The sequence below is a fragment of the Zophobas morio genome, unplaced genomic scaffold (genome assembly GCF_036711695.1).
Source record: "Zophobas morio isolate AGI-343-1 ecotype UQ-CSIRO unplaced genomic scaffold, CSIRO_AGI_Zmor_V1 ptg000021l, whole genome shotgun sequence".
Classification (NCBI taxonomy): Eukaryota; Metazoa; Arthropoda; class Insecta; order Coleoptera; family Tenebrionidae; genus Zophobas; species Zophobas morio.
Genome location: NW_026972126.1, coordinates 17,319,294 through 17,347,197, shown reverse-complemented (window position 1 = coordinate 17,347,197; position 27,904 = coordinate 17,319,294). Strand labels below are relative to the sequence as shown.

Sequence of the window (27,904 nt, the reverse complement as noted above, 5' to 3'; positions counted from 1 at the left end):
CGTATTGTGATGAATTTCCATTCGTTGTCAGATAGAGAGGCGGAGCTTAATTGCAAAATCCTTATTTGTCAACAAAAATTTTAAACATTTTTTAAATTTCTTGTAGTGAAAAGATGACTTCGTGTAAAAAAAGCCAAAATATATGTCCCACCCGCCCGCCCTATCTCAATTGTGATGAATTTTTTATTCGTCGTAAATCGAAGGCGGAGCTTAATTGCAAAATCCATATTTATTTACAAAAATTTACCATTTTAAACATGTTTTAAACACATTGTTGTTAAAAGATGATTACGTATAATAAGGAAAAAAACCAAAACATAAGCCCCGCCCACCCACCCAATCTCAATTGTGACGATTTTTTCATTCATCGTGAGCCAAGGAGGCGGTGTTTAATTCCAGAATCTTTATTTATCTGCAAAAAATTAAAACATGTTTTTGAGTATCGTCTTGTTAAAAAAATACTATGTATATTAAGAAAAAACAAAACCAAAGGTTAAGCCCCACCAAAACCCGCCCCGATTTCAATCGTGATGAATTTTTATTCGTGGTCAGATCGAGAGGTGGAGCTTAATTGCAAAAACCCATATTTCTGTATTTGTCTACAAAAATTTACCATTTTAAACATGTTTTAAGTTTATTGTTGTTAAAAGATGACTAGGTATAGTAAGGAAATAAACAAAATATAAGCCCCGCCCACCCACTTTGCACCCAACAATGTAAAATCTTCATGGTGCCTTTCAAAAACTGTATAATGCAAACTAGTGTATTGTTGGTTGCCTGATATTCCAACGGACAGCGATGTTACTCGATAGAGTGGATCTCACAGGATTACAGCATGTTTTCTTAAACTGGCGAATTTCCTCCTTTTTGGCAGCTAATGGATCTTCCAAATATGCTGCTTTACCCTCCAGTAGTCTCTTCTTCTTTGTTAATTTCAAAATAAGAGATTTAAACAGCATCATGTTATCTTTGTTGACCTCACAGCACTCATAACCGTCATTCTTTTCATCAAAAACAAAATCAAAACAATGATAAATCTTGTGATTATACCGTTTTACTTTCTTTTATAGATCCCAACAGGATTGAAAAACCCCGGCACTGGTCCCCTTATGGTTGTCACTACTACCCAGATCCTGAAGCGTTCCCGTCGCCACGACTGGATTCGTTACCTCAAGAACCGCTGAAACGAGGAGAACAATACTATCTGGATCTGGCAGGGAATATCTGCAAAGGTCCAGTGGGTGTGGGCTATACCTGCTACTGTGCCCCTCTTTTCCGACATCTGGAAGCACGCCTGGAAAGAGACAAACGGGAATTGCAGAGGGCACAAGTGCGACTAGGACAACGCGTTGCCGGCTTAGAGCAAAAGCTGAACAGAGGAGCTCATGGTAGAAGATCGGAAAGAGTAATGATGAATCCCCGAGAACAAGAATCGCAACTACCCAGGTCTCGTAGCTTGGAGATGTTGGATAAAATGGAAAGGGCGCCACTGCAGACCGCAAGGTAATCACCCTAACTTAAATTGAACAAAATCTAATACCTGTGTCTAGGAGCATGGACGAACTAGACCCCGTGGAAAGCGAAGATCCCAGCCAGCGTCCCACCGTCAAAGAACTAGTCGCCCGAATCCAACAACAACAATCCAGCGCCCAAAACAACACCGGTAACAACAGCGAGAGCAGCGACGACGAAGACAGTCCCATGCGAATGACCCAGTACAAAGGCCCCATGGCCGACTCCAACATGGCCAGCCCCATCACCATGCCCAACTACGAGAACGTGCCCAACGACGCGCCGCCTCGTAGCCGCAGCGGCGTCTACAGTCCCACCATCAACACGGCTCTAGTGGACTCCAACACCCGCTACATCGAACCCATCGTGAAGATCCAGGAGTCCAACATCCGGTACAACGACACCTATGCGAGATCGGTGCCTTCCACGAGTAGGGGAGTGGACCAAGACGTCAGATACGTGGACCAAAACTATAGGTTACCTTACTACGATAACGAGATGAACCCGGCGAAGTACTACGACCATAACCCGAAGTACGTGGACTTGAATTCGCGGTTCGCGAAGCTGCGGATGCTGGATGGGGGGAAGGGGGCGCTGGAAGGGAGCTCGCGGATGCTGGATTCGAGCAAGATGTTCGAGAGTACGACGAGGATGTTGGAGAACCCGCAGGATACGGCGGATAGGGACACTAATAATGATTCTGGGTATTCGACTAAGGTTTATGGGAGTTCGAAGGGGAATTCGCCGAGTTTGTCTGGACAGATTGATAATGAGTGTTTGGGTGCGTCGAGTCTTGTGTGAGTGAGGTTAGGTTAGGTCGAAGGAAGTAACACCAAATTTGTTCGTAATTCCATTTTTGTTTTAATGGTGCTCTTAGCGATGTAGACAATGACATGTACAAATGAGTAAGTTTTGTAAGTAGGTGTCGCTGAGGGTGTGTCGTCTAAATTTTCTACCGAAGTTGCTTTAATTATGGTGCCGTATTTTCTTATTTAATGATATTTTGAGAATACCTGATGTATTAAAATGTATTATAGGAAGTTATTTTGTTAACTTTGAGTTAAGATTATTGCATAAATAGTTTTCATTATAGACATCACTATTACATTCTTCATATTAAATTTTATAATTAGTTATAGATTGTTGAGAATATGTATATGTAGTAAATGATGAATAAAAGCGATATATTTTATTAATTATTATTTCTCTCGGGGACTACAATTTTCTAGGTTTCAAACCCAAATGGAACCCGTTTTCGGGAGACATATTAGCTTTCTTTGGACTGAGTCGTAGTGGTATTTCGGTCTTCTCTGTGGGTACCAAATCAAACTTTGACAACAAGTGGAAAAACAGTGTCTTGATTTCTAGAAGAGCAAACCTGGAACCTATTAACTCGTTTAGTACTACTTTATATTCTCTATTGAGTACGTACCGATGCAGTTTCTGGGACCTATACCAAACGGCATATAAGTACCAGGCACTATCTTCGCTTTATTTTCATCGTTGAACCTTTCAGGGTCAAACCGTTCAGGATTTGGATAGTACTCAGGATCCCGTTGTATCGCCATGATTGGTATTATAGTTATCATATATTTTTCAACTACGAGTGCTCTCTCATTTGGATTCTTCGGTTGTATGGTATAATTCCTATTACAGCATCTATCAGTCTGAAAAGCCGGGGGCCACAACCTTAGAGTTTCTGTAAAATCCACAAAATAAAAGTCACCAACACACAACTAAACTCACCAGAAACAACCTGATCGAGGTACTTCATGGAAAGCAGAGCTTCGTAAGGTACTTTTGCCCCATACTGTTGTCTAACGTCATCGATTTCCTCCTGAAGCTTCTTCTGCACATCAGGGTTCACTGCCAACTCGTGTGCCATCAAACTCGACGCATTAGAAACCGTTTCAAACCCCGCAAAGAAAAAGAGAAGAGCTTGAGCAACAATGTGTTCGTCTGTTAGTACCATCTGCTTGGTGTTTCTACCAATGTCAGACTCCTCCACAGTGGCAAAACCCTCTTTCACGTCATCAACAGTATGTTCATGCTTGAGCTTCCCTTTCTGTGCTTCCAGAAGCAGCTGGATCAAATCTGGTCTAACAATGTTGTCTTTAACCCGTTTGTCAATGTTGTTCATGATGAGGGACCGGAAGAAAGAAGCCACGTCTTGACGCAGCATCGTAATATTCAACATCTACAAACAAGTTTAAAATCCTGACTCACACGTTATGGTTGTTCTTACTTTTGCTAGTTTTGGCACAGTTTGGAACAGAAATATCTTCAAAACCTGCTTGGCGTCGAATTGGGTTATTTTATTGCCCATTACATAGAATTCGTGTTTTGGGTCCTCGACGCTGTTCACTTGTATCCCGAATGCTATGGTGGCAATAACGTCATTTGCAAATCGTGAAAACAGGTCTTTCATTTCGACGTCTACTAATTCTTTGTTTTTGAAGTGGTGGGTGAAGTTTTCGGCGCATTCTGCCATCAAATGGAACATGGTTCTCATTTTGCTGCTGGTGAAGGCGGGGCTTAGTGTGGCCCGCATTTGCTTCCATTGCTCACCCAGAAGGTTGATAAGGCTTTTGGATAGTAGAGGGTCGATGTCGTTGGTGGCAAAACTCATGTGGTCGTGGAAGTTGTCGAAGTCTTTGACACCGATTTGTTTGATGAGTTCCAAGTCGCGGACTAAAAGAGCAGGGGTTGTAAACTGGTGGTAGCCGATGTATCTACAAGAAGTGGATTTGGAAAAGAACTTCCCTATTTTTTCTTAATATACAACAAGAAACTTAAAACATGTTGGTAAATTTTTGTAACGAAATATGGATTTTGGAATTATGCCCCGCCTCTCATTCTAACAACGTTACTTTGAATAATACGATTACTACTTGTTTCCCAAGACAGTTTTTTTGCAGCAAAATGAGGATTTTGCAATTAAGCTCCACCCCCATTCCGGCTCACGACGAATAATAAAAAATCATGACGATTGAGACAGGTGGGTGGGCGGGGCTCACGTTTTACCTTTTTTCTTAATACATGTAATCTTCTGTTCACAAGAAGAAACTCAAAATGTGTTTAAAATGGTAGTTTGTTGTAGGGAAATATGGATGTTGCAATTATGCTCCGCCCCTCGGTCTAACAACGAATGAAAAATCACAGCTGAGATCGGGCCGGATGTAGGTGGAGCTTAATCTTTGGCTTTCGGTCTTACTTAGAACACATAGCTTTCTTTGACAACACTATTATTTTATAACATGTATTTGTTATAGAAAAGTAAAGATTTTGCAATGAAGCTTCGCTACCGGCTCACGACGAAAAAAAACATTACAATTGAGAAAGGGCGGGTGGGCGGGGTTTACTTTTAATCTTTTTTTTAATATTTAAAGTGTAAATTTTTGTAAGGAAATATGACAACGAATGAAGAATTTATCACAATTGAGACAAGAGGCAGCTTACGTGGGATTTAATCTTTGGGTTTCTTTTTTTCTTAATACGTATAGGGTAAATGTGTACAAGAGTACGCACTTAGTGGAAAACTGTCAACAACTTTTTAATTTTTTTGGATAGACAAATTTTATGATATAGGTTCGTTATATACATGTTTAGAGATCAGATATATTTAATTGTACGTCCCAACACCACTATATTTTAAGAGTAATTTCAATTTTTGTCAAGATGTGTAAATGCGCGCTCTTAGACAGTTCATTGCACAAGAGTGCGCATTTCAACGCTCATGAGTACGCATTACATTTTATGAAAAAATATTTGTTTCTAAGGTGAAAATAAATGGGAATAAGTGACTACAGACTACACATAAAACGGGGGACCTATTTCTTCGTACTCTAGGGGTCTTGAAAAGACGAGAAAACGTAAAAATAAAGAGTCGGTCGACGGACTCGATTACAACACGCTCAGGAAGTAAAAATAAAAAAAAAATCACCATAACCACCACCACACAACTTGAGAAGCAGTACAAAGTAGTAGAGTTAAATAATGCAGTATCGTATGATATGTATCTCCAAGACTATTAGACTACGTATTGCAAGCAATGCGCACTCTTATACAATGCCTCGCTGCGCACTCTTGTACATTTGTACATAACCTAATGTTTTCAAAGTTAAAAGCTTTTGATTGACAGAAAGTGTAAAACTGTTAGTGTATAACGACACCTTAAAAGTTACAACTAATGACAATTATTACTGTAAAATAAAAGAACTGGTACGTACCTTACAAAAAACTAAAACTATGAGCGGTAAAAATTACATCCACACAACGTGTGAACATAAAATCGTCAGTACGACCAAACTTTTGCACCTTTATCTCAGGTTTAGCATTAAATTCTGAATGGTATAACTTCATCTTACCCAGATGGCACTAATAAGCAGAAATCATCAGTGCGTACTCTTATACATATTCGCACTCTTGTACACATTTACCCTACTTAGTTCTCTTTGAACAACCCGATTACTTAAGAATATGTTACAGATGGAAATTTCTTGTAGAAAAATAAGGAAATATGGAATCCGTAATTACGCTCCTCCCCCAATCTGACAACAAATGAAAAATTCATCATAATTGGGATCGGGGTGGGTATAGGTGGGACTTAATCTTTGACTTTCTTTTTTACTTAATACACAAATTACATATCATTTAAGAAAATTAGGGGCAGATGCGTCGGGTTGATACCTGTTAAGACTGATTTTGGCATATGACATACTTTAAAAAAAATAGAGGGCGGGTGGGTGGAGCTAATAATACCTGTTAAAATAGGACTGATTTTGGGAAATGATATACTCCCTAAGATCAAAGTGAAAAGCAAGATGTTAATAAATTCTCTTCTAGTGGAAAGATGATTACGTATAATAAAAAAAGGGCAAAATATAAGCTCCACCCACCGGCCCTACCTCAACTGTGATGAATTTTTTTATTCGTCGTAAACTGCGGAGTTTCATTGCAAAATCATATTTGTCTACAAAAAATTACCATTTCAAACATTTCTAAATTTCTTGTTGTGAAAAGATGTTTACGTATAATAAAAAAAAGGCAAAATATAAGCCCCGCCCACCCGCCCTATCTCAATTGTGATGAATTATTTTATTCGTCGTAAACCGGGGGCGGAGCTTAATTGCAAAATCGATATTTGTCTATAAAAATTTACCATTGCAAACATTTTTAAGTTTCTTGCTCTGAAAAGATGATTACGTATAACAAAAAATGCAAAATATAAGCCCCGCCCACCCACCCGGTCTCAATTGTGATGAATATTTTTATTCGTCGTAAACCGGGGGCGGAGCTTAATGGCAAAATCCATAATTGTCTACAAAAAATTACCATTTCAAACATTTTTAAATCTCTTGTCGTGAAAAGAAGATTACGTATAATAAATAGAGGCAAAATATAAGCCCCGCCCACCCGCCCTATCTCAATTGTGATGAATTTTTTTTATTCGTTGTGAACCAGGGGCGGAACTTAATTGCAAAATCCATATTTGTTTACAAAAATTTACCATTTCGACCATTTTTAAGTTACTTGTCGTGAAGTGACGATTACGTATAATAAAAAAAGGCAAATATAAGCCCCGCCCACCCGCCCTATCTCAATTATAATGAATTTTTTTATTCATTGTAAAGCGGGGGCGGAGCTTAATTTCAAAATCCATATTTGTTTACAAAATGGACTATTTCGAACATTTTTAAGTTTCTTGTTTTGAAAAGATGATTACGTATCTTACAATAAGGCAAAATATAAGCCCCGCCCACCCACCCGGTCTCAATTGTGGTGATTTTTTTTATTCGTCGTAAACCGGGGGCGGAGCTTAATTACAAAATCTATATTTGTTTGCAAAAATTTACCATTTCGAACATTTTTAAGTCTCTTGTTGTGAAAAGGTGATTACGTATAATTAAAAAAGGCAAAATATAAGCCCCGCCCACCCGCCCTGTCTCAATTGTGATGACTTTTTTATTCGTCGTAAACTGAGAGCGGAGTTTAATTGCAAAATTCATATTTGTTTACAGAAATTTACCATTTTAAAAATGTTCTAAGTTTCTTGTTAAAAGATGACTACGTAACGTGTGATCAAATAGATTTTAGATTAGGGTAGGCTATGAAAATATTTTTCATGTCTTTGATTAAACCTTTCTTTATGTCAAATTAAATTCTTCACATATGGAATTCGTAATTACGCTCCTCCGGTTTACGACGAATAAAAAAAATCATCAGAACTGAGTTCGGGTGCGCGGGTAGGGCTCACTTTTAATCTGTTTTTTTTTCTTAATATACGTAATATACGTAGTCTTCTTTTCACAACAAAAAATTGAAAACATTTTTGAATTCGTCAATTTTTGTAGGAAACTGGAGTTTGCCTTTACGCTCCGCCCCTCGGTCTGACAACGAATGAAGAATTTATCAGAACTGAGATAAGGGGCGGATATAGGCGGGACTTAATCTTTGAGTTTTTTTTTATTTAATACATATAAGCACTTAGTTCTTAACTTCTTATGAACAACACGATTACGTAAGAACATGTTTCATATGGCCATTTCTTGTAGAAAAACATGAATTTTGGAGTTAAGCTCCGCCCCTACGGGCTCACGACGAAGAAAAAAATCATCACAATTGAGTTAGGGTGGGTGGGTGGGGCTCACATTTTACCTTCTCTTGCTTAATATGCGTAATGTTCAATTGACAACAAGAAAGTTAGAACATGTTTAAAATGCAGGGCAATACGGATTTTGCAATTATGCTCCGCCCCTGGGCTGACAACCAATGAAAAATTCATCGCAGCTCAGATTGGGGCGGGCATAGGTGTGGCTAATCTTGTTTGCAGGATTTCTTTTCTACTTAATACACATAATGTATTACACGATTACGTAAGAACACGTTTTATATGTCAATCTCTTGTAGAAAAATACGGATTTTGAGGTGTTCTATTTACCTGTGGTTGGGGAATTTGTTGTATAAGGCAGTGGTTACTCCCGAAAAGTGTTGCTTTCTTAGAACAAATGGTGCCATGTTTCCTATAATGGGCCATGACGGTTCGTGGGTGACACCCCGTTCTTCCCAAAAGCTGGTGGGTTTGATCAGACTGTAGTAAATTAGGGCACCCAAAATGATGCCCAATATAATTTCCAACATCGTAAAGCCGGTGGAATGGTGTCCAGGTACTCATACACTGAATTCTTACATTTTAATGCGGTAAACACTTATCGACAACATTATCAGCTATCGATAGATATTATTGTCACGTGTGGATAGTTGCACCATATTGGGTAAGTGTTGACTCTTCACTAGTTTTGTGTGGTCTGTATCAAAATTTTTGTTTTATCGTGAGATAGCGGTACTAGTTCGTTTTGACCAAATGAGTCATCAGGAAAAAAAAAGTGTTGTATTTGTGGTTTTATGTAATATTTTATTTATATAACTGGAAACATCAAATAAGTATGTATACATACGGAGAAACTTGTATTTATTAAAGTACTATGCCTATATGAGTACTATTTTATGATGTTAGAAATGGTTAGGTGTAATTAAAGGTGGCCGTACATGTTTACAGTGGTATAATAACTATCAAATTTTTTATTAAAGCTGCACAAATTTTCTTGGCTTCAAACCCAAATGGAACCCAGTTTCAGGAGCCATGGTGGCCTTCTTTGGACTGAGTCGTAGTGGTATTTCAGTTTTCTCTGTGGGTACCAAATCGAACTTCGACAATAAGTGAAAAAATAGTGTCTTCACTTCAAGAAGAGCAAACCTAGAACCTGTAAAATCGTTAAGTACTGGTTTATATTGTCACACAATGTCGTACCGATGCAATTTCTGGGACCTATACCAAACGGCATATAAGTACCAGGCACAATTTTTGGTTTATATTCGTCATTGAACCTTTCTGGATCAAACCGTTCAGGCTCTGGATAGTACTGAGGATCCCGATGTATTGCCAAGATTGGTATTACAGTCATCATGTATTTTTCAACTATAAGTGTGTCCTCATTTGGATTTTTTGCTTGTATGGTATAATCCCTATTGCAGCACCTATCGGTTTGGAAGGCAGGGGGCCACAACCTTAGAGTTTCTACAAAACCACCAAACATAAAAATAAAATTCCTTTCTCAAAAGTACACCCACCTGACACAACTTGGTCTAGGTACTTCATCGAAAGTAGAGCTTCGTAAGGTACTTTCCCTCCGTGTTTTTGTCTAGCGTCATCAATTTCCTCCTGAAGCTTCTTCTGCACGTCGGGATTCACGGCCAACTCGTGCGCCATGAAACTCGACACGTTCGAAACCGTTTCAAACCCCGCAAAGAAAAAGAGAAGAGCTTGGGCAACAATGTGGTCGTCTGTTAGTTCCATGCGTTGGGTGTTTTTACCAATGTGGGACTCCTCCACGGTTGCAAAACCCTCCTTCACTCCTACAACATCACTGTCATGCTTCAGCTTCCCTTTCTGCGCTTCCATAAGCAAGTGGATCATATCCGGTCTAAAAATTTTCTCTTTAACCCGTTTGTCAATGTTGGTCATGATGATAGACCGGAAAAAGCTGGTGGCGTCTTGACGCATTAACTTAATATTCAACATCTGCAAACACAACGTAAACCGTTTATTCACACCTTGTAGTAGTACTTACTTTTGCGACTCGCGGTACCATTTGGAACAAAAACACCTTCAACGACTGCAGTCCCCCGAATTTGGTGATCTGTTTCGCCATTTCGTAGAACTCGTGTTTGGGGTCTTGGACGCTGTTCACTTGAATCCCGAACGCCGTAGTGGCAATAACGTCGTTCGTGAATCTCGAAAACAGGTCTTTCATTTCAACGGCCACTTGTTCTTTGTTTTTGAAGTGGTGGGTGAAGTTTTCGGCGCATTCTGTCATCAACTGGTACATGTTTTTCATTTTGCTGCTGGTGAAGGCGGGACTTAGTGTGGCCCGCATTTGCTTCCATTCGTCCCCTACTAGACTAAGGAGACTTTTGGATGTCAGTGGATCGGGTTGTTTGGTGGCGAAAGTCAAGTGGTCGTGGAAGTTGTCGAAGTCTTTGACGCCGATTTGTTTGATCAGGTCTAAGTCTCTGATTAGGAGGACTGGGGTACCGAACTGGAGGTAGCCGACGTATCTACGCAAAATAAGTTATTAGAAACAACTCAGTTTCGAGTTTTTATAAAATTGAAGTGTCTCTGGAGCCAGTAATTTGGGACCTAATTAGGTACTAGTAGTTTTATTTACCTATGGTTGGGAAATTTGTTGTACAAGTCGGTGGTTATCTGCGAAAAATGCTTCTTCTTCATAAGGAATGCCCCCGTGTTTCCTATAATGGGCCATGCTGGTTCGTGAACGACGCCTCTTTCTTTCCAGAAGGTGGTGGGTTTGTGTACTCTGTAGTAAATCAAAGCACCCAAAATGATGCCCAGAATAATTACCAACATTGTAGAACGTAGTTCACGTAAGCACTGATTTTCTACATTTTAATGCACCAAACACTATCTGGTATTTAGTTTATCACCTAATCGAATAGATATTATTGTCCGGAGTAGATAGTTGCACCACATTAGGCAAGTGTGGATATTTCACTATTTTTATGTTTTGTTTATGGTTGAACAGTATTTTATCACGAGATAGCAGCGCTAATCTATCTTTACCAAGTGTTATGTAATGTTTTAGTTCCATAAATAGAACAATAAATGTATTTTAAAATTTCGTATCAACACTGTTTTATTTTTGAGGTTAGGAATAGTGCGGTGTGAGTGAAGGTTTTAGATGTTTACACCGAGATAATCAATATTAAACTAACATAGCGAGGACAAGGTTGTTATGTACGAGGATCGTTCAAATATAAATGCAACTTTAGTTACAAGGGATGTCTGTTAAATCAGGGAATTCAAAATTTGTTTACTTTAATGTTTTGTTACAAAGTTTATTTTCACATTAAATCACTATCTAACAAGCATGCAGAATCGGTTGTGCATTAGAGATGAGGGGAATTTTACCTAATGAAATTCCGAAAAACAGACAGAGAGACGGAAATTTATAAAAATGCTACCGTAATTTTTCTATTAGCTAGTCTACAAGCAAAATTTAAATATAATCGTGGAAGTTTATTATTACTCCTAATAATTATAATTTTAAAAAATCTTCACTTTTTCATTTACTTGATTTTTCACTTTTTCGATTTTTAATTTTTCACTTTCTCGATATTTCGATTTTAGAAATTTTTGATTCTTCCAATATTGGATTGTAAATTTTTTTCATTTGTTCGTTTTTTCACTTTTTCGTTTTTTAATTTTTGACTTTCTCGATATTTCGAGTTTACAATTTTTGGTTTTTCCAATTTCTCGAGTCGATTCATTAATTTTTCGATTTTTTAAGTCTCTCGATTTTGAGTTTTGCCGTGTTTCAATTTTTCGTTTTTTCAGTTTTGTTCCATCCTTAAATTTTTCTTTGATTTTTCAATTTTTCAACATTTTAGTTTTGAGATTTTTCAATATTTTGATTCTTCAATTTTTCAATTTTTCGATTTTACGATTTTTCGATTTCCCGATTTTTTACTTATCCGATTTCTAAAATTTTAGATTTTTCAAATTTTCAATTTTTCATTAATGTTCCGATTCTCAATTTTTCGATTATTCGACTCGATTTTAGATTTTCCGGTTTTCCAGTTTTTCGATTTTAAAAATTTTTGATTTTTTCACGTTTCTAAATTTTCGATTTTTCAATTTCTGGATTTCTGGATTTTTTGAATTTTCGACTTTTTGATTTCTGGACTTCTCGAGTTCTCGATTTTTCAAGTTTTCAATTTCTTAATTTTTGTTCGGTGTTCAATTTTTCGAAATTTCAAAGTTTTGGGATTTTTTACATTTCTGTTCTTCAGTTTTTTGATTTTTCGATTTATCGGTTTTTGACTTTTTCGATTTTTAAATATTAGATTTTTTATTTTGGATATTTTAATTTTTCATGTCTTTAATTTTTCGGTTTCCAATTTTTCATTTCGGATTTTTATTTCCTTTTTTTTCAGTTTGTCTGTTTTTTGGTGTTCTGATTTTATAATTATTTTTTTTCCATGTAACAATTTTCATTTTTTGGAGTTTTCAGTTTGAAATTTTTTAATTTTCCGTTTTTTCAATTTAAAATTTTTCAGTTTCTCGATTTTTCAGTTTTTCATTTGTAAAATTTATGATTTGCAACTTTTCTAGTTTTCATTTTAAATATATAATAATACTTATAATTTAAAAAATTCTTCACTTCTTCAATTTTACGAATTTAGAATTTTTTGATTATCAATTATTGGATTGTAAAAGTTTTTTATTTATTCGATTTTTCACTTTTTCGATTTTTAATTTTTCACTTTCTCGATATTTCGATTTTACAATTTTTGGTTTTCCCAATTTTTCGAGTCGATTAATTAAATTTTTCGAATTTTAAGTTTCCCGATTTTGAGTTTTTCAGAGTTTCAATTTTTCATTTTTTCATTTTTTTTCATCCTTAATTTTTTTTTCATTTTAAAATTTTTTGGTTTATTAATTTTGACACTTCGATACTTCGTTTCAATTTTTCGATTTTTTAAGTTTTAGATTTTTCAATTTTTCAATGTCTTTTTTGATGTTTTGATGCTCGACTTTTCGATTTTTGGACTTCTCGGTTTAAAAATTTTCCCTTTTTCGATTTAAAAATTTTTGATTTTTAATTTTTCAATTTTTGACGTTACTAAATTTTAGATTTTTCAATTTCTCAATTTCTGGAATAAATGATTTTTTGGTTTTTCGACTTTTTGATTTCTGGATTCTCGAGTTCTCGATTTTTCAATTTTAGGATTTCTCAATTTTAGTTCGATTATGTATATGTATTTCTATTCTTCAGTTTTTCGATTTTCCGATTTCTCGGTTTTTTACTTTTTCGATTTTTAAAAATTAGATTTTTCAATTTTTCAATTTTTTGATATTTCGTTTTCTCCATTGTTTAATTCTCGATTATCCCATGTTGGATATTTTAATTTTTCATTTCATTTGCAATTTTTCGTTTCGAATTTTTACCTTTTTTTTCAGTTTGTCGGTTTTTCAATTTCAAATTTTGTAATTTCTCGTTTTTTGAATTGCAAATTTCTAGTTTTCATTTTTACGATTTTAGAATTTTTTGGTTCTTCAATTATTGAATTGTAAAAGTTTTCTTTCATTCGATTGTTCACCTTTTCGATTTTTAATTTTTCACTTTCTCGATATTTCGATTTTACAATTTTTGGTTTTTCCAATTTTTCGATACGATTCATTAATTTTTTTCGACTTTTTGAGTTCCTTGATTTTTAGTTTTTCAGGTTTTCAATTTTTCGCTTTTTCAGTTTTGTTCCATCCTTAAAGTTTTCTTTGATTTTTCGATTTCTCGATATTTTACTAATCGGATTTTTTAATTTTAGATTTTTCAATTTTTTTCAGTTTTTTTTTGATGTTTAGATTCTCGATTTTTGACTTCTCGGTTTTAGATTTTTCGGTTTTTCAGTCTTTCGATTTTAAAAATTTTTGATTTTTTCATTTTTCATTTTTTTTCAGTTTTGGGATTTTTTATATTTCTAATCTTCAATTTTTCAATTTTTCGATTTCCCGATTTTTTACTGTTTCGATTTTGTATATTTTAATTTTTCATATCTTTTTTATTTACTTTATTTTTTCCAGACAGTCGGTTTTTCAATGTTCTGATTTTATAATTATTCTTTTTTCCAATGTGAAATTTTTCAATTTTTGGATTTTTTAATTTTTCATTTTTTTCAATTTAAAATTTTTCAGTTTCTCAATTTTTCAGTTTTTCGTTTGCAATTTATTTAATTATTGTTTAATAATTTATTTTGCCATTTCAGTCAGCAAAAAAGTATGATTGTGCTACATCAAAGAATTCAGAAAAGAAAGCTCTATTCAAAAATGCATTAATTATATGGTAGTGCCATTTAAAAAAAATCAAGTTGGCCTTGCATCTCGAAAACAAATGAAGTAAAAATTTTTTTTTCTTGACTAATCATTAGAGCACAACTTCTTGTACCCCTATACCTAATTTCAGTTGATTGGTACAACTGGATTTCAAGATATTTAACCGTTTCCATATATTCCAGCGACCCTGTATATACATATTAACAAGCTGTAAACATTATGAATGATTAAGCAAGTCATCATTAAATGTCGATTCATTCGAATTTAGCAAATCATCGTTGATAACATTTTACATAGTCTTCTTATATGTGGTATATTTCATTATTATTAATAATATAATAGTGACAGTTTTGATTTCCATTTTGCATAATAAAGTGTATAGAAAAAGTGGTAAAAATGTGAGCTTTAAAAAAACAAAAATTAATTTTAAAATCTGAGTTGTTAAAGTGGTACTTCCCTATTAAATAAGTGAGTAGAAAAATTTAACAACTATGTAAAAATTGGCAAAAATTGTATTGTGTGTAAACTTGGAGTAAATTATACAGGGTGCGGAAAAAATGGGCCACAAACTCAACGGTACATTATTAAGTTCACAAGTCTAAGTTCGGGAAAAATCAATAAACAATTTCTTATGTCAATTTGACGTTCACTTACAGAAATAAAATATCGATTTAGGTCAATAAATCAAAAAACTCTAAAAATTAGCCACACTTGTCCAATTCAAACAATTGTTAAGATTTTGTTATATTATAAAATGAAAAAAAAAAAAAAACTGTTGATGGAAACAAGATTTCTCCAAAATTATTTTAAATAATGGAAGTCTAATTGATTTAATGTATCCAACAGTAAGTGGTGAATTAGAATATGGTGAAATATTGAAAATAAATAAAATTTTCTATATTTGGGTCCAAGAATTTTTAAAATTATTTTTTCTCTGTTCTATAAACAGTCCTCAACAACGTGGCGTAGTCACTCATTTTTTCAGCACCCTGTATAAACATTTGGGAATAAAAATTACAACGAATAGATCCTCAAACTTTAATTAACTTGAATGTTACAGGTAAAGAAGCATTGTATGCATATGTTTCTAGTGAGTTTTTCCATCTAAAAATTTTGACATCATCAACATTTCAGCAAGGACATGTATATCAATTTCAGTAGGTGGAGTACAATACTAATAATAACAGTATTATATCCTCAAAATTTCAGGAAATAGTATGGTCAATAAAACAAAAAAATATGAATGCAATGATAGACTACATATATAGACGTTTGATACTGTGCAGATTTTAGATTTATTCGGTGAAATTTTGAGATGACGTCATCACTTTTTAAAGGGGTCGTAAATGGATAAATTGTAATTAAAGATTTATCATGTTTCAGAGATCCGTAAAACGTTTGCAAAGTTGTAGAGCAAACGGTTTTGCAATTTCAAAGTTAAATTGTAAAATCTTGTTATACAATTTTATTTTTTTTTTACAAAAATCTGGATGCGTACGGTAAATACTCAACACAGATACATAAACTACAAGTGAGTGAGTTTGTAGTAGTATATATAGTAAAGACAAAATTTGATAGTAACAAACGCGGACAGACGGTAGACGATAGACAGACAGACAGACAGACGGAAAAGAGAGACCGATTATGTTTTCGTATTTTAGAAACCATGAAATGTTGAGGAAACACAAAACTGGCCATTCGCCAGTTGGACTCGATTACAATACTTTCTTAGTTTCGGCTCGGGAAGTAAAAAGACAGACAAATTAATTATCTAGTAAAGTGGAAAGTGAAATAGAGAACAGGACAAATGAGCTATGTTTTGACCAGAAATTATATTTTTGAATTTAATTGCAATTTTTTTGAAAGTTCAAAAATTGTTAAGGACTAATAGTTTTTTCCTTGAATTCAGGCATCCAATCATAAACAAAAACTTTTTATTACGTCATTTGAGATAAATCTCGAGCAGTATAAAACAGTGATCGGGAGGTCACAACAATTATTACCAGTCCGAATAGTGAGGACAAACAAAGTCAGTGATTCTGATTAGAGGTAGGTCATGTAATTTCAATCACAAGTGGGGGCCCCCGCAATAATTTTAATGAATCCGTCCTTCAACTTGTGTTTTTAGTGATATTAGATCAGCACGATGTGGTGGATATTGGCGGCTGTAGCAGCCGTTGCTTCGGCTTACTGGTTCCTTATCCGTCCCCATAAGTATTGGATAAAAAAAGGGGTTAAGCAAGGAAGTCCTACGTTTATTTTTGGGGATAGTTGGGCACAAACGATGCAAAAACAGTCATTTTCCGAAATGATTGAGATGATTTACAACATGTGTCCAAACACCAGGTGAGAAAAAATTAACGAGTATGTAACTAAGTATATTCTTGTTTATTATGATTTTAGGTACTCAGGCTTTTACCAATTCCTCCAACCAACGCTTCTTTTGAAAGATCCCGAACTTATTAAACAGATTACCGTCAAAGACTTTGACCACTTCGTCGACCATCAACGCTTTATTCCAGAAGACAGTGACCCTCTATGGAGCAACAATCTGTTCGCTTTGAATGGCAAAAGATGGCGCGAAATGCGAGCCACCCTCAGTCCAGCTTTCACCAGCAGCAAAATGAAGTACATGTTCTCTTTAATTTCACAAAGCGGCGAACAATTCGTCAATTACTTTTTGAAAAAGAACGAAGATGTCATTACCGTTGAAATGAAAGACATTTTCACAAGATTCGCCAATGACGTCATCGCCAATACCGCTTTTGGTGTAGAATGCGACTCTTTAGTTGACCGACAAAACGAGTTTTATGTAATGGGAAAAGAAGCTACAGATTTCAGCAGCTTCTGGAAAAATTTAAAATTCATTCTATACTTTTTAACACCTACGCTTTCGGATGTAAGTATTCTAAAAACATTGCTATTTGAAACTATTTAATTATTTTTTAGTTGTTCAAAGTGAGATTCTTTTCCGAAGAAGTCAACCAGTTTTTCACCAGTTTAGTCAAAACTAATATCCAAAGTCGCGAAAAACACGGAGTGGTAAGACCCGACATGATCCATCTCCTCCTCGAAGCTCGAAAAAACGGGCTCAAACACGAAGACTCTCCCTCGATTCAAGATACAGGTTTTGCTACAGTTGAAGAACATGAGTTTACCAAAAATGCCAAGAAAATCGAGCGCGAAATAACTGATCAAGACATCGCCTCCCAAGCGTTGATTTTCTTCTTCGCGGGTTTTGACACGGTTTCTTCTTTAATGAGTCTGATGTCGTACGAGCTTGCTGTAAATCCAGATGTTCAAGACAAACTCGTGCAAGAAGTCGATGACACTTTAGAAACCTGTGGGGGTAAAATCAGTTATGAGGGTCTGCTTGGTATGAAATACCTGGACATGGTTGTATCCGAATCTTTAAGGAAGTGGCCCAACGCTGTTTCGACTGACAGACTCTGCACTAAACCCTACACCATTGAACCTAAAAATCCAGATGAACAACCTCTGCATTTAGAAAAGGGTACTAATATTTGGATACCAACTTTTGCCATTCACCGGGATCCTGAATATTACCCAGAACCTGGGCGTTTTGATCCCGAAAGATTTAGCGACGAAAACAAGGCTAACATTAAACCCTACACGTATTTGCCTTTTGGTACCGGACCCAGGAATTGTATTGGGTCTAGGTTTGCCCTATTAGAGACAAAAATTTTGTTCTTTTATATTTTATCACATTTCCGGATAGTTCCTGTGCAAAAGACCCCGATTCCTTTGGTTTTATGCAAAAAGCAGTTTAATTTGAACGCAGAAAAGGGCTTCTGGTTAGGACTTAAACGTCGTTGTAAAATCTAAGTTCATGGTTCAGCTAAATTTGAAGTTGTGACAATGCGTCAATGCGTTGCCTAGATGGTGCTAACTTTGGGTCTCAACATATACTTACCAATTTTAAGTTATTTAGATGATCTGTCAAAAATGTATGTACTTTTTAATAAATAATCTTAAATCATGTCTTTTTCTCTTTCCTCCGTTCTTATACCAATCGCAAAACGAAACCAGCTCAAGAAAAACTAATTTCGACAATATTCTATAACCCCTGGAATTCTTTCAACTTATTTCCTTAAATTTACGTATCTAATTATAAAGTGCTAGGACCGCCAACTCCCCCCCCCCCCTTCTCATTTTTTTATTTTATTTATGGTCAGTATAAGATCATTCATTTCATTCAGGTCGGATAAAATCAATCACTGAAAAAGAAACAGGGTGGATGGGCGGGGCTAATTATATTCTTCTGTGGAGTGTGAGTGGAAACTAATAGAATCTACGATGTGAAAAAAGTAAAAAAACACTAGTCGTAACTTTTTTTTTATTATACTCGTACTAGTTGCTATAAGATTTATTTCTTATTTCAGAAAAAAAAAAATGAGAGAACGGGTGGGTGGGCGGGGCCAAGTTTAAATTTTCCACAAAATAATGGTAAAATTGAAGAAAAGAAAAACTTAAAAACCAAAAATTCAGAAGTAGAAAAATCGAAAAATTGAAAACTGACAACTAAAAAAATTTTAGATTAGAAATTGAAAAAATTCAGACATAAAACTGAAAAATCAGGAACAAAAAAATGAAAAAATTGATATACATATTTGAAAAAATCGAAGAATTCAAAGATTAAAAAACCTAATAACGGAAGTGTGGCAAAATAAAAAATCGAAAAAGTGAAAGTTATAAAAATGTTGATAAATCGAAAACTGAAGAAAAAAATTCAAAAATTAAAAACTCGAAAAATTGAAAAAACAAAAAAGGTCTCTTATCTTAGCAAGTACTACTACTACTTCTTATTAAAATGTAATAATGAGAGTTTTGATTATATATGTATGTATATGAATGTATAAAAAAGTGATTAAAAATGTCAGGTCTAAGAAAACAAAAATAGATTATAAAAACTGAGTTGTTTCGTATTAAATATATAAATTAGCACTCCAGGCCATTCCTTCCTGTTCTTAAGTTTCTTCCTCCAGTTTGCAATATTCGCCTCTGCTATGTCCTTTAGTACATCTTCTTTCCACCGTGTTCTTGGTCGTCCTTGTCGACGTTTCCCTCCTATACCACTTTCCAAAATTTTCTTGGGTACTCTTTCTTCCTTCATTCTCATAACGTGTCCGAACCATCTTAATCGTTGTCTTTTTACAATTGCCACTATGTATACATTTTTTTGACAATTTTCCTTTGATTCTTACTCTATTGTCCGTGTCTTTTAAGGTGAGTTTTATCATCTTTATTAGCTTGTTTTTCATACCTAGTTCTCTTAAAGCTTCATATAACTTTTGGCGCTTGATTCTATCATATGCTTGTTTGAAATCTACGAATAACACAAAAGTGTTTTTTTTATACTCAAAACTTTCTGCTTGTAGCTCACGTAGTGTAAATATCTGGTCCACCTGTTCGCCCTGAAGCCACCTTGGTACTCTCCAATTTCCTTCTCTACTTTTTTTATTACTTGGTCTTTTATATACGACGGAAGAATTTTATAGACTACATTCAAAAGTGCTATTCCTCTATAGTTGGAGCATTTCATCTTATCCCCCTTTTTATGTACTGGAATGAGAATAGCTTCGTTCCAATCTTGTGGCATTTGTTCTTGCAGCCAAATTTGTTCTAAAAGTTTCTGTATCTTTTCTTCTAGCTTTTCTCCCCCGTATTTTAGTAATTCCGCCGTTATTTGATCTTCTCCCGGACTTTTGTTATTTTTTAATTTCTTCATTATTTCCTTTACTTCTCTTAGACTTGGTGCTTTCTCTTCTTCTTCACCATGTATATCTTCTTTGTTTAAATTTTCTTCTATCATTCCTCCATTTTCTTCCCCACTTAGGAGTTCGTCGAAGTACCTCTGCCAGAGTTCTAAAATTTTGTCTTCATTTCCTACCAGTTCACCTTTTTCGTTTTTATAGAACACCGAACTTGATTGGTATCCTTTTTTTTCTTGTTTCAATACCCGGTACATACTTCTTATCTCTTTATTTTTGTAGTTTTCTTTTATCTCGTCTAATAGTCTTTCTTTATATTTTCTTTTCTTTTCGCATAAGAGCCTTTTACATACTTTTCGCTGTTCTTTGTATGCCATTAAATTTTCTTCTGTTTCATTTTTTAATACTTTCAATCTTAAAGTTGTCCTTTTTTCTAATTCTTCTTCACATTCCTTATCAAACCATCTTTCGTTTTTATTTTCCTTCCCTGTTTCTTGAGTGCTTTGTGATGACGCTTTTTTTATTCCATTTTTAACATTCAACCATAAATCTTCTATATCTTCTGTATCTTGCCTTTCACTTGTTACCCAATCATTCACCATTTCCAAATACATCTTCCTCTCCTCCTCATTTTTCAATCTAATACACGTTTTTAAGTTTTTGCGTTCTTGGTTCTTCCTGTTTTTTGCAACTGGTACTATTTGCTTCATTTTTACACCTACTAAGAAATGGTCTGTGTCCAGATCTGGTCCTCTATAACTTCTTACATCGGTTATACTTCTTTCTTCCATTCTTTCAATTAGGACATGGTCAATTTGATTTACAGTTTTTCCATCTGGTGCAATTGCCAAATCGAAATTCAATTCCTACTTTGTAGAAATAAAATAGATTAGCAAAATGGAGGAAGGAAGGGGCAGAGCTAAGTTTACGTCTTTTCTGCTGTCGTATGAACAACCAATAGCCCCACCCACCCACCCTCTCTTTATTCTGGTGAATAATCTTAATATTGTTAATTAATTACAAGATTATTATCTTATTAGAATTCTACTAAAATCTGCTAAATCGTTGGTGACAAAATTGATAAATTGTAAGTAAAATATCTAAAAACAATTGAGTTTGTGTTAAATAAGCATACCAGACGTGAGAACTATATTAAAACACGATATTATTAATGCTCCTCCCACTCGCACAAGCTCCACCTTAATAAATCATTTCATTGGTCCGGAGAAGAGGAGTGGCGTTTACAATTGTAGGTATCTAACGGTGTTTACTTCACATGATTTTTAAATATTTCTGTCTAAATGTTGACGGTTAAGTCGTTTTTCGAAAAAAATAAAAATTTTATTAAAAAATATTTAGTACTAGCGTGTATTAATTGTCAAAATAAAATCCGTCTTCCGAGTAAGAGCCAATAAAAAGGTCCTCAAAATGAAGTAGGGGTGGGCCGGTGGGGCCACTTTTGGCTTTGAGTTAATCTTACATTCTGTCGCTTGTCAAATTAAAATTCAATTCCAAGTTGTTTTATAGAAATAAAATCGGCTAGTAAAGTGGAGGATGAAGGGGGCGGAGCTAAGTTTAGGTTTTTTCTGCAGTCTTATGAGCAACCAATAGCCCCACCCACCCACCCTCTCTTTATTCTGATGAATAATCTTAATATTGTTAATTAATAACAAGATTATTATCTTATTAGAATTCTACTCAAATCCGTTAAATCGTTGGTGAGAAGATTGATAAATTGTAAACAAAATATCTAAAAAGAATTGAGTTGATGTTAAATAAGCATACCAAACGTGAGAAGTTTATTGAAACACAATATTACTAATGCTCCTCCCACTCGCACAAGCTCCACCTTAATAATCATTTCATTGGCTCGGAGAAGAGGACTGGCGTTTACAGATGTACCCAGTCGTGTCTACTTCATATGATTTTGAAATAATTATGTCTAAACGCTGACGGCAAAGTCGTTTTTCGAATAAAAATAAAATTTTATTAAAACATATTTAATCTTAGCGTGTATTAATTGTCAAAATAAAATCCAACTTCCGAGTGAGAGCCAGTAAAATGGGTCATCAAAATGGAGTAGGGGTGGGTGGGTGGGGAAACTTTTTACTTTCAAATGAATCTTACATTCTGCTGCTCGTCAAATCAAAATTCAATTCCTACTTTATAGAAATAATATAGGTTAGCAAAATGGAGGAAAGAGATGGGCGGAGCTAAGTTTAGGTTTTCTGTGCAGCCTTATGAGCAAGCAATAGGCCCGCCCACCCACCCTCTCTTGATAGTAATGATGACTCTTAATATTGTTAATTAATGACAACATTATTAACTTATGAGAATCCTACTCAAATTTGTTAAATCGTTGGTGAGAAGATTAATAAATTGTAAACAAAATATCTGAAAAGAATTGACAAACAACTCACTCAGTTCAATTTTCTAAAACTTTATCATTTTCAGAGTGATTGAGTTCTACTGCGATTTTTTTTGAAGTTCAAAAATTGTTAAGGACTAATTTTTTAATGAAGCAAGAAGACAGGAAATAATCATTTGAAAAGAATATTAGTCGTTTGAAAATAAAATATTCTATTTCATTCGGAGTTTAAGTGACTTTATATGACTCGTATGGACTTAATTCGCCTCGCTATCACTCGGCGTTTAATGGTCCATACTCCGTCACATAAAGTATCACTTAAACTCCTAATAACATAAATATCTATTATTACATCAGTTGAGATAAATATCGAGTAGTATAAAACCGTGATCAAGAGGTCACAACAATTACTACCAGTCCGAATAATGAAGATTCACAAAGTCAGAGATTAGAGGTAGGTTATGTAATTTAAATTGTAAATGGGGGGCCGTAATAATTTTAAAGAATAAATCCTTCAACTTGACAACTATCATTCATTTTATCACTACAGTTGTGTTTTCAGTGTTATTAAATCAGCATGATGTGGTGGATACTGGCGGCTGTAGCAGCTGTTTTGGGCTACTGGTTACTCACCCGCCCCCATAAGTATTGGATAAAAAAAGGGGTGAAACAAGGAAATCCTGCATTTATTTTTGGGGAAAGTTGGGCACAGACGATGCAAAAACAGTCATTTCCGGAAATGGTTGAGATGGTTTACAACATGTGTCCAAACACCAGGTGAGAAAATTTTGCCTGCTAGTAGTGTCCATTTTACTACTGTTTTAGGTACTCAGGATTCTATCAATTCTTCCTTCCAACTCTAGTTTTGAAAGATCCCGACCTAATTAAACAGATTACCGTCAAAGACTTCGACCACTTCGTCGACCATCAACCTTTTATTCCAGAAGATAGTGACCCTCTATGGAGTAACAATTTATTCGCCTTAAATGGGAAAAGGTGGCGCGAAATGCGAGCAACACTCAGTCCAGCTTTCACCAGTAGCAAAATGAAATACATGTTTTCTTTAATCTCACAAAGCGGCGAACAATTCGTGAACTACTTTTTGAAACAGAACGAAGATCTCATTACTGTTGAAATGAAAGACACCTTCACAAGATTCACTAATGATGTCATCGCCAATACCGCTTTTGGTGTAGAATGTGATTCTTTGGTTGACCGGAAAAACGAGTTTTTCTTAATGGGGAAAGAAGCCACAGACTTTAGCAATTTCTGGAAAAACTTAAAATTCATTCTATACTTTTTAGCACCCAAATTGTCTGATGTTTGTATTCTAACAACACAGTTACTTTGTAAACTAAGTTATCACTTTTTAGTTGTTCAAAGTGAGGTTCTTTTCAGAAGAAGTCAACAAGTTCTTCACCAGCTTAGTTAAAACTAATATTGAAAGTCGTGAAAAGCACGGAATTGTAAGACCTGACATGATCCATCTTCTCCTCGAAGCTCGAAAAAACGGGCTCAGACACGAAGAATCTCACTCGATTCAAGATACAGGTTTTGCTACAGTTGAGGAACACGAGTTTACCAAAAATGCCAAAAAGATTGAACGTGTTATGACAGATCAAGACATAGCCTCACAAGCGTTGATTTTCTTCTTCGCGGGTTTCGACACAGTTTCTTCTTTGATGAGCCTCATGTCGTACGAGCTTGCTGTAAATCCATACGTGCAAGACAAACTCGTGCAAGAAGTCGATGACACTTTAGAAACCTGTGGTGGTAAAATCAGTTATGAGGGTCTGCTTGGTATGAAATATATGGACATGGTAGTATCCGAGTCTTTAAGAAAATGGCCTAACACTGTTACTACTGACAGAATATCTACTAAACCCTATACCATTGAACCCAAATATCCAGACGAAAAGCCCCTACATCTCGAAAAAAATTCCAGTATCTGGATACCAATTTTTGCTATTCACCGGGACCCTAAATATTACCCAGAACCAGAAGGTTTTGATCCTGAAAGATTTAACGATGAAAACAAAGTTAACATTAAACCCTACACGTACTTGCCCTTTGGTATAGGACCTAGGAACTGTATCGGTTCTAGGTTTGCGTTGCTCGAGACAAAAATTTTGTTCTTTTATATTTTGTCCCATTTCCGGATAGTTCCTGTACAGAAGACTCCAATTCCTTTAGTTTTGTGCAAAAAGCAGTTCAATTTGAATGCAAGGGACGGGTTCTGGTTAGGGTTACAACGCCGTAATAAAATCTGATTAATTTCGAATTTTTGCCAATGTGTCAACACGTTGACATATTGTTCTACTTTTATAATATTTAGATGCTCTAGGTAAAGATGTATGTATATTTTAATAAATAATTAAACCAAAATCAACACCTTTGTTTCTGATAAAAACCCTAGTAGAGAAAAAGTTGTAATTGACGAAAAACTGAGTTTGATAACAAAGTGAGAATACTGAAAAGCAACCCACTACAAAGTGGCTTAAGGTAAGAATTCAAAACTTTGCCATTTTCGTTTTTTTTAATGATTTTGGAAAAAAATGATTGCCCAAAATTCAGCAAAAACAGTGGCCAATAGGTCACCAACCATTCCGCATAGCAAAAAGAAACCAAGTTAAAAATTAGAGGTAGGTCAAATGCAAGTGAGGCCTCCGTAACGATTTCAATGAATAAGTCCTTCAACTCGCCAATATCACTTATCACTAATTCTATTTTCAGTGTTATTAGGTCTGCACGATGTGGTGGATCCTAGCGGCTGTATCAGCCGTTACTTTGTGCTACTGGTTACTCAAACGCCCCCACAAGTATTGGATAGAAAAGGGGGTCAAACAAGGAAGTCCTAAATTTATTTTCGGGGATGGTTATGAACAGATGATGCAAAGACAGTCATTTCCGGAATTGGTTGAGATGGTTTACAACATGTGTCCAAACACCAGGTGAGAAAAATTGCTGTCGTCATTCATGCTATTATTTTAGTTTCAACAACTTTGTCATTATTTTAGGTACTCAGGGGTCTACCAGCTTTTTCGACCAACGCTGATTTTGAAAGATCCTGACCTTATTAAACAGATTACCGTCAAGGACTTCGACCATTTTGTCGACCATTTACGTTTTGTTTCAGAAGATAGTGACCCGCTGTGGAGTAATAATCTATTCGCTCTGAGTGGCAAGAGATGGCGCGAAATACGTGCTACACTTAGCCCTGCTTTCACCAGCAGCAAAATGAAATTTATATTCTCCTTAATCTCGCAAAGCGGCGAACAATTCGTGAATTACTTTTTGGAAAAAAACGAAGATGTCATTACCGTTGAAATGAAAGATATTTTCACAAGATTCGCTAACGACGTCATCGCCAACACTGCCTTTGGTGTTCAATGTGACTCTTTGATTGACCGCGAAAACGAGTTTTTCTTAATGGGAAAAGAAGCCACGGATTTTAGAAGTTTCTGGAAAAATATAAAATTCTTTGTATACTTTATAGCACCTAAATTGTCTGAAGTGTGTAACCTATTAACATGGTTATTTGTAAACTAAAGTGTTACTTTTTAGTTATTCCAAGTGAGGTTTTTTTCCAAAGAGGTCAGCGACTTTTTCACCAGTTTAGTTAAAACTAATATCCAAAGTCGCGAAAAGCACGGAATCGTAAGACCTGACATGATCCATCTTCTCCTTGAGGCTCGAAAAAAGGGGCTCAAACATGACGAGTCTCCTTCGATCCAAGATACAGGTTTTGCCACAGTCGAAGAACATGACTTTACCAAAAATGCCAAGAAAATCGAGCGTGAAATTACAGACCAAGACATCGCCTCGCAAGCGTTGGTGTTCTTCTTCGCGGGTTTTGACACAGTTTCGTCTTTAATGAGCCTCATGTCGTACGAGCTTGCTGTAAATCCAGACGTCCAAGAGAAACTCGTGAAAGAAGTCGACAATACTTTTGACAGCTGTCGTGGTAAAATTACCTATGAAAGTCTTCTTGGAATGAAATACATGGACATGGTTGTATCCGAGTCTTTAAGAAAATGGCCTAATACTGCTGCTGTTGACAGAATCTGTACTAAACCCTACACCATTGAAGCCAAATATCCAGACGAAAAGCCTCTACATCTAGAAAAAGATATTAGGCTTTTGATACCAATTTTTGCCATCCACCGTGACCCTAAATATTATCCAGAGCCAGAGCGGTTTGATCCCGAAAGATTCAGCGATGGAAACAAAGCTAACATTAAACCTTACACGTATTTGCCTTTTGGTAGTGGACCTAGGAATTGTATCGGTTCTAGGTTTGCACTACTCGAGACAAAAATTTTGTTCTTTTATATTTTATCGCATTTCCGGATTGTTCCTGTTGAGAAGACTCCGATTCCTTTGGTTTTGTGCAAAAAGCAGTTTAATTTGAATGCGAAGGATGGGTATTGGTTAGGGCTAAAACGACGTTCCAGAATCTGATTAATTGGTGCAAATGTAATCTACGAACCACTGTTTCACGTAAATTTGTGATAATGTGTCAATGTGTCAATATGTCTTGATATATTCTCCATTTTGAAAGTATATAGATGTTTTAGTGAAGAATGTATATACTTTTTAATAAAAAAATAAACTTAAATCAACACTTTTGAGCCTTTTTAGTTCCCTTTGTTTCTATTATGAATAGCTTTACTGACCAAATAATACCTTCTTGCATTCAAGACCTTTTTTGATGACTTTCGCGTATTCACCAGGATGCAAGGGGGTCGAACTTTCCGCACACGGGCTTTTTCCTTTCCGTTGTCATGATAACCTTGAAATACCCCGGAAACGTCAAATTGCTAAGTGTTTGCGGCGCTGTCAACTTCGTTCTTTGTAACTAACTCACAGTTAATCTTTTCGGCTTCTCGTTCATGCGGGAAGCAGGCTATCCCGAACTAGTTGTATAAATTACTATTTCGATTTCCTTATACAGGGTGATGCAAAAAAAATAATGTCCCAATTTATTTTATTCATTAAATCAAGAACTGCAAAACCGAATGCCTTGAAGTCTTGCAGACGTTTTGAAGTTATTGCAGGCATGGTAAATTTTTAACCAAAATCTCTTTATTCCCGGAGAATAAAATTTTATAATTTTTCGAAAATGCTGGATATGTTTCACTTTACTTCAGGAGCGAGGAAGACCAATTTATTTATTTTTTAACATAGTTTAACTATCTAAGGTACAAATACAGTTTCGAAAAATTACCAAATTTAAGGTTTAATTTTTTTGATGATGACCAATATGAGCCATGCGTTGATTATTAAAGTACAGGTGAAGAAGCATCGTACGCATATCTTTCTAGTGAGTTTTTCCATATACAATTTTTTTGATGACGACATCAACATTTTAGCATGTATATC

At 35.3% G+C, this 27,904-nt stretch overlaps 7 protein-coding genes across 7 annotated transcripts in view; 4 read left to right on the top strand and 3 right to left on the bottom strand.

Annotated features, from left to right (window-relative positions):
• Positions 1-2,708, top strand: part of Dgo (diego) — a 129,335-nt gene extending 126,627 nt beyond the window's left edge. The window contains exons 4-5 of the mRNA XM_064061514.1: positions 1,071-1,503; positions 1,551-2,708. Of these exons, the coding sequence (XP_063917584.1) occupies positions 1,071-1,503; positions 1,551-2,313 (1,196 nt within the window). The 3' untranslated portion in view covers positions 2,314-2,708. The remainder of the gene's footprint in view (positions 1-1,070; positions 1,504-1,550) is intronic.
• LOC135133210 (cytochrome P450 9e2-like) lies at positions 2,687-8,809 on the bottom strand. Its single transcript, XM_064061517.1, has 5 exons — positions 8,453-8,809; positions 3,758-4,244; positions 3,259-3,709; positions 2,945-3,211; positions 2,687-2,897 (listed from the first exon to the last, which is right to left on the bottom strand). The coding sequence occupies exons 1-5, from the start codon at positions 8,650-8,652 to the stop codon at positions 2,728-2,730; spliced, it is 1,575 nt and encodes a 524-aa protein (XP_063917587.1). The 5' UTR covers positions 8,653-8,809; the 3' UTR covers positions 2,687-2,727.
• Positions 8,810-8,966: 157 nt separating this feature from the next.
• Positions 8,967-11,272, bottom strand: LOC135133209 (cytochrome P450 9e2-like). The gene is made up of 5 exons (XM_064061515.1): positions 10,740-11,272; positions 10,143-10,629; positions 9,643-10,093; positions 9,323-9,589; positions 8,967-9,275 (listed from the first exon to the last, which is right to left on the bottom strand). Exons 1-5 carry the CDS (start codon positions 10,937-10,939, stop codon positions 9,097-9,099), a joined length of 1,584 nt encoding a protein of 527 aa, XP_063917585.1. The 5' UTR covers positions 10,940-11,272; the 3' UTR covers positions 8,967-9,096.
• A 4,569-nt stretch (positions 11,273-15,841) lies between these two features.
• LOC135133370 (cytochrome P450 9e2-like) lies at positions 15,842-18,422 on the top strand. The gene is made up of 5 exons (XM_064061761.1): positions 15,842-15,953; positions 16,084-16,471; positions 16,551-16,768; positions 16,826-17,321; positions 17,372-18,422. Exons 3-5 carry the CDS (start codon positions 16,569-16,571, stop codon positions 18,266-18,268), a joined length of 1,593 nt encoding a protein of 530 aa, XP_063917831.1. The 5' UTR covers positions 15,842-15,953; positions 16,084-16,471; positions 16,551-16,568; the 3' UTR covers positions 18,269-18,422.
• A 988-nt stretch (positions 18,423-19,410) lies between these two features.
• LOC135131717 (caldesmon-like) lies at positions 19,411-20,945 on the bottom strand. The gene is made up of 3 exons (XM_064059564.1): positions 19,802-20,945; positions 19,648-19,769; positions 19,411-19,578 (listed from the first exon to the last, which is right to left on the bottom strand). Exons 1-3 carry the CDS (start codon positions 20,943-20,945, stop codon positions 19,411-19,413), a joined length of 1,434 nt encoding a protein of 477 aa, XP_063915634.1.
• A 1,926-nt stretch (positions 20,946-22,871) lies between these two features.
• LOC135133372 (cytochrome P450 9e2-like) lies at positions 22,872-24,911 on the top strand. The gene is made up of 4 exons (XM_064061762.1): positions 22,872-22,976; positions 23,085-23,299; positions 23,348-23,843; positions 23,896-24,911. Exons 2-4 carry the CDS (start codon positions 23,100-23,102, stop codon positions 24,790-24,792), a joined length of 1,593 nt encoding a protein of 530 aa, XP_063917832.1. The 5' UTR covers positions 22,872-22,976; positions 23,085-23,099; the 3' UTR covers positions 24,793-24,911.
• A 342-nt stretch (positions 24,912-25,253) lies between these two features.
• Positions 25,254-27,144, top strand: LOC135132106 (cytochrome P450 9e2-like). The gene is made up of 3 exons (XM_064060046.1): positions 25,254-25,473; positions 25,540-26,035; positions 26,087-27,144. The coding sequence occupies exons 1-3, from the start codon at positions 25,274-25,276 to the stop codon at positions 26,981-26,983; spliced, it is 1,593 nt and encodes a 530-aa protein (XP_063916116.1). The 5' UTR covers positions 25,254-25,273; the 3' UTR covers positions 26,984-27,144.
• Positions 27,145-27,904: the final 760 nt, after the last annotated feature.

Bases quoted from the DNA above. Each gene is read 5' to 3' on its own strand.
- LOC135133210 (XM_064061517.1), bottom strand. From the start codon at position 8,652: ATGTTGGAAATTATATTGGGCATCATTTTGGGTGCCCTAATTTACTAC. The intron at 4,245-8,452 runs GTAAATAGAACA...CACTTCTTGTAG, and splicing joins AACAAATTCCCCAACCACAG to ATACATCGGCTACCACCAGT. The intron at 3,212-3,258 runs GTGAGTTTAGTT...TGGATTTTACAG, and splicing joins CCTCGATCAGGTTGTTTCTG to AAACTCTAAGGTTGTGGCCC.
- LOC135133209 (XM_064061515.1), bottom strand. From the start codon at position 10,939: ATGTTGGTAATTATTCTGGGCATCATTTTGGGTGCTTTGATTTACTAC. The intron at 10,094-10,142 runs GTAAGTACTACT...TTGTGTTTGCAG, and splicing joins TGGTACCGCGAGTCGCAAAA to ATGTTGAATATTAAGTTAAT. The intron at 9,276-9,322 runs GTACGACATTGT...ACGATTTTACAG, and splicing joins AGGTCCCAGAAATTGCATCG to GTTCTAGGTTTGCTCTTCTT.
- LOC135133370 (XM_064061761.1), top strand. From the start codon at position 16,569: ATGTGGTGGATATTGGCGGCTGTAGCAGCCGTTGCTTCGGCTTACTGG. The intron at 16,769-16,825 runs GTGAGAAAAAAT...TTATGATTTTAG, and splicing joins AACATGTGTCCAAACACCAG to GTACTCAGGCTTTTACCAAT. The intron at 17,322-17,371 runs GTAAGTATTCTA...ATTATTTTTTAG, and splicing joins TAACACCTACGCTTTCGGAT to TTGTTCAAAGTGAGATTCTT.
- LOC135131717 (XM_064059564.1), bottom strand. From the start codon at position 20,945: ATGGAAGAAAGAAGTATAACCGATGTAAGAAGTTATAGAGGACCAGAT. The intron at 19,770-19,801 runs GTATAAAAAAAA...TGTTATTCGTAG, and splicing joins CTACAAGCAGAAAGTTTTGA to ATTTCAAACAAGCATATGAT. The intron at 19,579-19,647 runs GTAAGAATCAAA...ACAACGATTAAG, and splicing joins TAAAAGACACGGACAATAGA to ATGGTTCGGACACGTTATGA.
- LOC135133372 (XM_064061762.1), top strand. From the start codon at position 23,100: ATGATGTGGTGGATACTGGCGGCTGTAGCAGCTGTTTTGGGCTACTGG. The intron at 23,300-23,347 runs GTGAGAAAATTT...CTACTGTTTTAG, and splicing joins AACATGTGTCCAAACACCAG to GTACTCAGGATTCTATCAAT. The intron at 23,844-23,895 runs GTTTGTATTCTA...ATCACTTTTTAG, and splicing joins TAGCACCCAAATTGTCTGAT to TTGTTCAAAGTGAGGTTCTT.
- LOC135132106 (XM_064060046.1), top strand. From the start codon at position 25,274: ATGTGGTGGATCCTAGCGGCTGTATCAGCCGTTACTTTGTGCTACTGG. The intron at 25,474-25,539 runs GTGAGAAAAATT...TCATTATTTTAG, and splicing joins AACATGTGTCCAAACACCAG to GTACTCAGGGGTCTACCAGC. The intron at 26,036-26,086 runs GTGTGTAACCTA...GTTACTTTTTAG, and splicing joins TAGCACCTAAATTGTCTGAA to TTATTCCAAGTGAGGTTTTT.